This window comes from Pyrus communis, chromosome 2, assembly GCF_041283825.1.
Source record: "Pyrus communis isolate YQ-2024b chromosome 2, ASM4128382v1, whole genome shotgun sequence".
Taxonomy (NCBI): Eukaryota; Viridiplantae; Streptophyta; class Magnoliopsida; order Rosales; family Rosaceae; genus Pyrus; species Pyrus communis.
The window spans coordinates 15,518,329-15,529,105 of NC_142566.1; the positions used below are offsets into that span (position 1 = coordinate 15,518,329).

The following is a 10,777-nucleotide window of genomic DNA, read 5'->3' on the forward strand; positions in this document are numbered from 1 at the left end:
ACTCAGACTTCGTGGTGTATGTACTGGTTAGAAGGTTATACCCATACGACTGAGTATCCGTTGCCTTTGGCAACTTAAATGTCCGTTGTGGAGTTGACACGTCTATATCGCCCACCTGGCTGTCAAAGTAATCTTCGTGGTAAAATCCTCTATCAAAATTGAGTTGTTGCCGAACACGAGGCTTCTAATTTCCAGACTATGGCCTCAGTCAATCGAAAACTCTTGAAAAACTTTGTTCTGAACCTCGGCCAAATGGTCAGATGTCCTTCATCCTAAAGTGATTTTTGGTTTATATCAACTACACAACAACACTAGTTCATCTGGTCACCATAAGCATAACTAGCAGAATTAGTATTAACATGAAAAGTCAGCTCATGCTGGTGTGGAGAAGCATTGTGATGGGCAAGGTTGATTTTCAACCTTAGCTGAGAACTTTACTTAGGCACATTAGTCATTACCAGATGATGATTCTCACCAGCCATCAGCCTTTGTCGTCTATTTCTTTTGAGCACATAGGCATTGACTATATTGAAAATAAGTCAATATTGACTAGCATCTATGCCTTCTAAGGGAACTTAACCTTCTTGTTGTCTATCTAATCCTAGATAGCATCCCAAAATATCACGCAGTTGTGGTTGCTTGTTAGAATTGTTAAACTTGCAATAAGCCTTCCCCTTCAAGTAGAGGTGGGTTCGAAAAACCAAAAACCGAATAAAAAATCAAACTGAAATTAAAAAACTGAACTGAAATGGATTGGTTTAGTTTTGGTTTCTGGAGTTCAGAAATCGAACCGATCCGAACTGAATTAACCATTTCCCTAAAACGACGTCGTTTTATCTGGGTATTTAACCCAAGTTAACGCTGCTCATTCACTTTGATACTTTCATCCTCGCCTATCTCGCCCACCTCATCTTATTTCTTCAATCCTTGCACACTTTTCCCAAACTCGATAATATAGTCGATCGATCTCCTCCTCTGACGAAGTAGAAGCCTCGCCGAGCCATAAATAGTGGGTCCTCGTGAAACCCATCATCAACAAGGTCAGAATCGAAGTCTTTTCTCCTTCAAAACCAACAAAGCCTTCGAAGTGCAAAGCGACGGAAGGGAGTAACGAGATTTTGCTGAACAGGAAGAAATATCAAGGTGCACTGTAGAGGCTGTGGGGGAAATGGGTGAAGATCCGAGACCTAAATCGTGGAGACTGGTTCTGGTTTGGAATGTTAGACATGGTAGAAAATGCCAGTTTGGCTAAGCTGTGGGTTGTAACTTGGTTTCTTTGCAAGTATTTTTCTTCAGTTTTTTTAAGAATCTTTGTAGATTTTATATATATTTTCTTCTCTCCAAGACTGTTTTATTAATATGTGTGTGGTGATATAAAGATATTGATTCATTATTATGTATATAAAGGGTTAGAACTCTAGAAAACAAAATAAATAAAAATTAACAAAACACCTAAACTGAACCGAAATCAAACCAAAAAAAATTGAATTGAACTTAAATCGAACCGAAAAAAACTGATGGAGAATCAAACCGAACTGAACCAAACAGTAAATTCGGTTTGGTTTTTTATTTCGGTAAAAAATCAAACCAAATGGAACCATACCCACCCCTACCTTTAAGTCTTTGGCTTTAGGTATAACATGACGTGAAGTCTGGACTACAACCTCGGCCGAAGTTGTTTATGTCTTCACATCTTTTGAGTTGGCGTGAGACAACGCCTTGCACACAAATGAATTGTCAAGAACGATCTTTGCAACATCAATGTTGATATACAGTGTCCCCATTGTCCTCATTCAAACTGTAGCTTACAACTGGATTCTTGCATATCGTTCCTTGTGACGCTACTCCTTAAGCAAAAAGTCATACTGGTCAACATGCTCAGCTAGTTTGTAAATGTCTTGAAAATTCATGCCGAGAAACTTCTTCTGGAATTCCATAGTAAGCCATTTTGAGGTATCCTGACATACTCTTTTTCAGGCAAAGGAACTTTGCACCAATGTTTTGCTACCTTAAAGCGATAAAAGTACTTGGCAAATGAATAATCTGGTGCTTGAGCCATTGTTGCCAAGGATGACACTAACACTTCCATTCCAACCTTACAGAATTGCTCGTGGAATTTTCTAACCAAGTCATCCCAAGTTTGCAATGAGTTCGACGACAAGTTAATATACCACGAAAATGTGAAGTGACTGAAGTCAAAGAGAAATTGAGTAGTCGTAACTTGTGGAAGTCATGGTTGGCATTTCCACATTGGCTATGAATCGGGCAATGTGTTCCAGGGAAGACAAACTTGATTTGCCAGGGAACAAACTAAAATCGGGTTCACGACCGAATCGATCATCCATTGAATTTCCTCCATGTTAATTGTCGCATTTCCTCTTTTTTCCATCCTAGCCATGCCATTCAAAGGTGATGGCTCATAAGGAGACTTCTAACTGACTCTGTTTTCACTTGTACTAGCCTTAAGTTGTTGTGTATGTAAGGTTATGTTTTCATTGAGAGATACTTTCTTTTTAGGTAGTACTACGCTGACCCCATGTCTCTCAACAGCGGTATCCAACCTATTTGCCGAATTTTAGTGGATAATGTTGTTAATAGACAATTCTTTTCCTTATAGGATGGTTGTATCCCCTCGTGGTAATGATTTTCCGTATCCTGGTTGAGGTTAAGTAGGCCGAGCTCACGCTTCTAAATGTTCTCTAAATGTCTAGTATGTTTGACGAGTCTATGTAGAAAGAACAATCTAGGAGGTATGTATGAAGCTTCATTGTCTTCTTCATCTACTTTTTTTACTATACCTTCCTGAGGTTAAAAATCGATGGGTCTCGTTCTTTTTTTAATAGACATAGTTGGTCACTTCTAACAACCCAAAAGTTATTTCTACCTCTCGGCGCGCCATGGGCTCTGGTGTGACGGCAACATGATGATCTTATGCCAATTCTACACCAACAAACACAGTTGATCTTCTCATCATTGTTTTGTAGATGCCTGATTTACAGATGATCTTCTCATCATTGTTTTCTTCTTGACAGAGCGAGTTTCGATGGTCAGGTTCTTTGTAGTTATCTTAGCATTCGTTCCACTTGGCGTGCCAAAATGTTGGCCCTAAAATTTACAATGCCTACATGCACGCAGGCTGAGTAACTATAAGCCAACTATGTCTTTCTTGTGAATGCGGGCATGCCAAATCGCAACCGCTCTTGGTCGGGCAAGTAGAATAAATGTGGTGGTTATGTTGAATACGTTGCTCACTTCTGTACTTGAGCGTTTACAACCAAGGAAGGAATGCGTCTTGGCCTTGGGTTTTAAAACCTGAAGACAAGGTTGCTAGATCACTACGAAGTTCAATAAATGGTTTGGCTTTCAATGTGCCGAACACGAAATAACCTGGTAATACCTCACTTCACCGAGAAGCTAATGGAGTGACTTCTTCAAGATAAAGAAATAGAAACTCTTTGCATGCCAAGACTTGGATATATAACCAACCAACCTAGAAGTAGTGTTGTTTATTTGTCCAAAGTGAAGGATAGTATTTTTCTCATAGGTGTGAAAAGGGTTTCACGTAGAGTGAGCGTTATCGCATAGGGTGTTTGAATTGTTTGTTGAGTTGAAGGGGCATTTCATGTTGCCAAACCTCTTCTATTTATAGAGATGTTTTTCACGACAAACAAGCCTGCCGAGGTAGAGCCCTGATGGGACTATGTTTCCTCGACATTTACCTTAATGTTCTCTTTTTATCTTTTTAATTCCCGTCTTAGCCAAAACTTCATATGCATCTAGTTCCGACCTCTTTGATTTGAACTAGGATTCTGAACTTGACTCCTTTATGCAATTAATCATTCTTATCTGATCAAGAATGAATTGTAATCCTTAGAATGATTCACATCTAATCAGAGGTCATTTTGATCCTAGAAATTTTTTTAGTTTACTTAAGACTTGACCGAGCCACATCTGAACTTAATCCTTTCACAATTCCACTTACACGAGGACTCGGTCGAATCAACCCTTTCTTGGGCTAAAAGCCTATTGGCCTGTGGGATCACCATTGGGCTGAGGATTGTGGCTTTTCAACTCGGGTTAACCATTCTCGGCCCAAATTATTATTTCAGGCCCAAACAAGAGATACACAATTACTGTAGCGTTCTAAACCAATAATATAATATCATATATAAATTTCTTAGAATCTCTTTACATGATGCTATATTATTTGCATGGAATGTCATGAAACGGAGAAAAACTTGTGTGGGGCTTGGCTTACCACTGGACTTTGCTAAGTGGCACTACAAGCCACTAAAAAATCGCCACGTAACAAGTCTTAAATGTAATTTTTCTTCCCATTCTTTTATATTTAGGATTCTCGTAATTATATTTCTCACTAATTAATATACATCAATCTAATGGATATTTTTTTTGTTTTCTTTCTTTTTTTTTTTTTTAAAAAAAAGGGACAATTGATGGCAAGATACGATTATCCATCCCAAATATTCCCTCCAATTTATGTTGCAGGACTCTTTCACGTTCTTCTCTCTCCCACTTCTTTGTCTCTCCAACTTTTTTCTCTCACTGTTCTTCAGAAAAAATTATGTACCCTAAACAAAATCACTTTCTCCAACTTTTGTTATGGAAATGAATCAATAATCTTTAAGTTTTTTCGTTATTTATACAATACTTGATTTGATCATGTGAACTTGACATGAATAACCCATATATATAGGTGTATTAGGGTTAGCCTAATTTTTTATTTGTTTTCGTTAACATGTTAATCTAATATTTGGGCTCAAATGTTAATCAATGTTATGGTTAATATGTTGATACGAATTACCCATATATTTGTACAATAGTTTTTTCCGTTATTTACTATGAGTATTTTATTAATGTGGTAGTCCCTTTTTTTTTTTTTTAATTGGTAGGTTGCTGCTGAGACAATGAAGTTTTAAGATGTAAAAATTAGAATGGTGGTGAATTTTGACATTGAAGCCTTTCAAGTACGCAATGCTTATGCTATGAGGAAAGGGTTCAATCTTCATAAAGAGCATATTCGAATAGATAAATCAAATAATATTACACAATGATTTTTGAGTAGTTTGTAGTGTCATTTAACAAAATCTAATAGCATACCAACTCCCACACAAGTTTTTCTCTATATAAGGACAGTGTATCCATAAAATTGTGATTTTAACGCAAACGACACACGGGGACAGAAAGACTTTAGAATTACATATGCATCGCACGATCACATCACATCAATTTGCTCATTAAATAAGAAGTCCGTTAGACTTTGTGACCGATCTCCACGCGCCTTTTCCTTCCCGCAACCTCCACCGTCAGTAAAATACTCCCCCCACACCCCCTTATCTCCTCTCTTTCTCTCTCTAAAGTATAAACTACTACACCCACACGCATCATCAGCCAAACCATGGACTTTCTGTCAAAGCCATTCCTCTTCACATCTCTGGTTTTATTGTTATCCATCTTCACTGCCCAAATCCTAGCATGGAAACTGACCAAGAGAAAGAGGAAGTATCCACCAATTGCTGGCACAATCCTTCACCAGCTGCTCAACTTCAACAGGTTGCATGATTACATGACTGATCTTGCTGCCAAGTACAAGACCTACAGGCTGATTGGGCCCTTTAGGAATGAGGTTTACACCTCCAATCCACAAAATGTTGAGTATATTCTCAAAACCAACTTCGATAATTATGGCAAGGTATGTATACATCTCTCCAATATCTTCATAGTTAATCGCCCAAAAAACCTATGTGACTGTAGATTTATACTTTCGTTTTGTTGTTTTTTTTTTTTTTTTTTAATTCAAAGTTGGTTGCATATGGGAGCATACTGGCCTGGCCAACTTAGCTACGCCGAGTCTGCTTGTTAGAAGATGTTTATAGTTTAATGGGTTGTAATTAAATTTCACCAAAATCTCGTTTTTATGAAAGAGTAGTGATGATTCTGCGAGGTCCTTTTTTACTTGCTAAGCCATTCAATTCTTCATTTGAAACAGATGCGGCATTTAAGTACCTTCCCTTTCCTTTGTCTGATTTAGCCACCTTTCAAGACAGGTACTACCTTCCATTAGAGGAGACATATACGGCTTGTTTGGTGTTTAGCACTGGATTGGATTGGACAACTCATAAGACTCAAAGTACGTTCGAAGTAAGAAATGAATGTAGAGGGGAATGATTTTTCATTGTGGGGAATAAAAGGTATAAGTTATACGGGTGTTGACATCCTACCACTTTGTGGGGATTGGAAGGGATTAGTTTCCTTAACAAGCAATTCATTTTCTACCTTAAACTTGGACAAAATTTCGTTATTTGTTCCTTTAGAATCTAATGAATTATCCAATCCAATCCAGTTCTAGGCACAAAACGAACCTTTTTGAAAAAATAAAGAAGGAAATTATGGTCAGTTTGAAGTTTATTGCCATGTTTGTAAGTATATTAACTAGTGATTAAAGCCGATAAGAGACCATAGTAATGCTAGGACTATTGATGTTGAATAAATCAGAAACTAAATTAATTGTTGGCATTAAGCAACAAGGGAGGCTCTAACTTGTTCCTTGGAACTTTGAGCAGGGGTGGTATAACTACAATATGCTTAAGGATCTTCTGGGTGATGGAATTTTTACGGTTGATGGTGATAAGTGGCGCCAACAGAGGAAGATATCGAGCCATGAGTTCTCGACAAGGATGTTGAGGGAGTTCAGCAGTGCAGTCTTCCAAAAAAATGCAGCAAAAGTTGCAGATAAACTGTCGGAAATCACAGCTGCCAACCAGACAATTGATGTTCAAGTGAGTTTGCAAAATTAAGTTGTTCAAAAAGAAACCAAGTCAATTTGATTATCCTAATCAACTAGCTATGTCATTAATGTAGGATATGTTTATGAAGTCAACATTGGATTCGATCTTCAAAGTAGCATTTGGTACTGAATTAGACAACATGTGTGGATCCAATGAAGAAGGCAGGAGTTTTGGTGATGCTTTTGATAATTCAAGTGCATTGTCCCTCTGGCGTTACGTAGACGTCTTCTGGAGGATCAAGAAGTTTCTGAATTTGGGATCGGAGGCTGCATTACGGAAAAATATCAAAATCATCAATGAGTTTGTGTTTAAGCTGATCCATACAAAAATTGAGCAAATGCAGAAAAATGATGACAGTTCTGTGACTGTGAGTGACAATAGCTATAAGTTTCTGTATCTTATTCGGTTTAGAGCCATCAAACATGATACATTTTTTTTTTTTTTTTAATGCTCGATGCAGGTGGACAGAGAAGATATTTTGTCAAGGTTCTTGCAAGCGTCTGCGACTAATCCCGTATACTTACGAGATATAATTCTCAATTTCATTATTGCCGGTAAAGACACAACAGCAACCACACTGGCGTGGTTCATTTACCTGCTGTGCAAGCATCCTTCTGTACAAGAAAAAATTGTACATGAAGTGAAGCAAGTAACCGGCATGAAAAGGATCACAAGCTTTTCCGAGCTTGCAGACAGTCTGAGCGAAGATGTTCTCGAAAAGATGCACTATCTCCATGCTGCAATCACTGAAACTCTCCGAATCTATCCTGCAGTTCCAGTGGTAAGGAAAATCATCTGCGAATCATCACTACCACATAGTTGAGTGTTGCCAGATGTTCATAATCTATGATTCTGGAGCTCTTCACTCAATCAGAAGTATCGGAAATTTCGTTTCCATCTCCGCTCATAGATATAGAGTTCACAGATCAAGGGCCTAACTCCGTAAATAATCCTCAGGTTTTGTTCTTATTACGCCTTGGTTGCAGGATGCAAAGATGTGCTTTTCAGATGATACTCTCCCAGATGGATACAGTGTGAGGAAAGGAGATTTGGTATCATATCAACCTTATGCAATGGGGAGGATGAAATTCATATGGGGAGACGATGCAGAAGAGTTCAGACCAGAGAGATGGCTCAACGAGAACGGAGTCTTCCAGCCGGAGAGCCCCTTCAAGTTCACCGCCTTTCAGGTTTTAAAAAATTTCTTTTGAAACCAACCTTCATCCAGTATATGTATAGATACCTCTAACTTCTTTGCATAATACGATGGTTGACAGGCCGGACCTCGAATATGTCTCGGAAAGGAGTTTGCTTACAGGCAGTTGAAGATCTTCTCGGCTGTTTTGTTAAGATGTTTCGTGTTCAAATTGAGCGATGAGAACGCAGTTGTCACGTACAGGACGATGATTAATCTTCACATCAAGGGAGGTCTACAAGTTCGTGCCTTCCACAGAGACTGAATTTGGCTTGGTACTCAAGTATGGATGTTTCGTGTAATGTCACATGGTATGTAACATCTTTTGTGCTTGAAAAACAAAATGGTTGTCAGACAGACTCTTAGTACATAACCTTTTTGTAATAAAGTGATATTGTACAAGCACCAAGATGAAATGAAATATCCATTTGATCCACTGCCATTTAGCCCCCTGAACTTTTACGAATTGTCAATTTTGTACTGCCGTATTTGGATTAATAACTTTTTAAAATAGGCCAATTTTATTGGGGATGAAGAGCAGGGCCAGGTCTCCATCGCACAATGAACCAGCCATAAGTTGGTATCAGACTTGCCAGATAGAAGAGTTGAACCGAAAACTCCTCACTTACAAGCAAGAAGCAATGCTACTATAACGTGGGATAGGCGGCCTATCATTAGGTTTTTGGATTTCATCCAAATGTCGGTAAAAAAATGTCACATTTCGGGCACTTGAGTCACTTTCAAGGGACAATTTCTGATATTTCATGAGATGAGTAAACGTAGTTAGCCCAAAAGAACCAAGAATGATACATATTTCCGAAAGTTATTGAACACTTTTAGAACAAAACTTGCTGGATAAATTACAGAATTGCAGAGGCACAAGAGGGTTTCCTACAGCATCGCAAACTACGATACAGAAAACCTGCCAGGCAAGTAGCCAAAAGGATAAACATGCATTACAGTTTTACTGATTACAATGATCCAGTCACGGGAGGAGGAAGTCGAATCCCCGGCCTTGCGTTCCATCCTTTGCGCTGCCTGTATGCCTCAATTGCCTTGACTCGAACCCTCTCCTTAGAAGCATCTTGTACATTCTTCAACGCCTTCAGAAAGCAGGGGAATTTTTATTAATTAACTGAATAATTTTAATCTGTGTCGTAGTATCATAGAGAATGAAATGCTACCTTAGGAACAACCAACTTTGGGGGAGCTTGAACCACGTCTCCAAATCTGATTTCCTCGCATCCAGGGAAATCTTCATTCTCCTCTGTCTTGCCCTTCTTCTTTTTGTTTTTCTTTGCCTCCAAGTACCTGAATACGAAACATAGTCAGTTGTCACTAATCAGTAGAATATGGCTACCGTGTTTGATATCAATCAGTGCAACTTACAACGACACAATATCCCGAAAAAATTGCAATCTGTTCACTTTTGCATATGATTCATTGACAAGCATTCGATGGAAGATCATAAGGCGTTCAACACATACTTTTTCTTACGCTCCTTTCTTTTTAGCCGAGTTCCTGATTGCTCCAATCCTACATTTTCAAACCGAAGGTCCTGTACTTGCTTTCTCTTTCTTTTCTTCTTTTTCTTCTCATCCGTATGTTGATGTTCCGAATCCTCAGCATTACCCTCATCATCAAATCCAGTTTCAAAGTCGACTTCATCCTCGGGCTTCTGTTCACATAACCATTGTTTTTTTTTTCTTTGTTATACACAACATGCAAAGTGACCAACTCAAATTCAAACGTCCCTAATCATACGCAAGTCACGAGTACTTAAATTGAACCTCAACGGGATTAGCTATTGCATTACCAAAACTTGCTTCAAATTCAATCAAACTGTTCCAACCAACCCAGCAACCAAAACCCTAAACACAGAATTCCATAAACAAAAGTACATTGACAAGAAAAGCACTTACTGGTTCAGCAGCACCAACTCCATTTTTCCTCTTTTTTTCTTCAGCAGCTTTTGAGAGCTTCAAATCGTCTGAAACCATTGAAAATTCACAAAAGTAAAATCAAAGAGTGAGAATTTAAGAAAATAATATTTATTTATTTTCCTCAGAAAAGCGGGAAGAAAATAAAAACCTTTGGGATCATGAGAAGCAGTGAAGGCGAGGAGTTTGCGAAGCTTAGAGGGCAAGGCGTCTGCTTTAGAGTAATCAGGTGGCGGCGGCAGCCTGGTGTATCCTCCACCGTGCGCTGCTCTGTAATTCTTCTCTCTCCGTCTGATTCCTTTACCTCCCATCTCTCTCTCTCTCTCTCTCTCTCTCTCTTCTCCGTCCTATCTCTGTCTAAGTAAACCCTAATCACTGCAGCAAGGCGGCTGTTTGTTTTCGCGCGTATTTGAGGCCCACCGAGTCATTGGGCTTAAAATTGTTTAATTCGGAGCCATTGAGAATTCGATTCAATATTAGAATTGAGTTAATTAGTGGCGTTTGTTTTTGTCAATGTTTTGAAACGCGCCCTGCTTATATATAATAAGCGGTTAGTCACTGTTACGATTAATTTTAAGATATTTGCGGCCAACTAGTTGGAGATGCACCTGGGTGCATCTAGGCAGGTTGGGTCGTTATGTGACTACTTTTTTTTTTATATTTTTTTATTTTAGAAAATCACATAAAGTCGCAGCTGTCATTTAAACATAAAATAGATCATTTACGTTTTGATGTTTATATTTTTTATAAATTGTAAGAGATTTGTTGGATATTTGAATGAACACTTATTATATACTTGTTGACCATGTTTCAATATGTTATAGTATTTTATACTT

General features: G+C 38.4%; 2 protein-coding genes across 2 annotated transcripts; one reads left to right on the forward strand and one right to left on the reverse strand.

Annotated features, from left to right (window-relative positions):
* The first annotated feature begins 5,242 nt into the window (after positions 1-5,242).
* LOC137747070 (cytochrome P450 704C1) lies at positions 5,243-8,437 on the forward strand. Its single transcript, XM_068487076.2, has 6 exons — positions 5,243-5,710; positions 6,582-6,797; positions 6,880-7,173; positions 7,267-7,587; positions 7,793-7,996; positions 8,084-8,437. Exons 1-6 carry the CDS (start codon positions 5,417-5,419, stop codon positions 8,264-8,266), a joined length of 1,512 nt encoding a protein of 503 aa, XP_068343177.2. The 5' UTR covers positions 5,243-5,416; the 3' UTR covers positions 8,267-8,437.
* Positions 8,438-8,789: 352 nt separating this feature from the next.
* On the reverse strand, positions 8,790-10,286 carry LOC137747069 (coiled-coil protein). Its single transcript, XM_068487074.2, has 5 exons — positions 10,093-10,286; positions 9,924-9,991; positions 9,489-9,679; positions 9,186-9,312; positions 8,790-9,104 (listed from the first exon to the last, which is right to left on the reverse strand). The coding sequence occupies exons 1-5, from the start codon at positions 10,250-10,252 to the stop codon at positions 8,973-8,975; spliced, it is 678 nt and encodes a 225-aa protein (XP_068343175.2). The 5' UTR covers positions 10,253-10,286; the 3' UTR covers positions 8,790-8,972.
* Between the last annotated feature and the right edge of the window lie 491 nt (positions 10,287-10,777).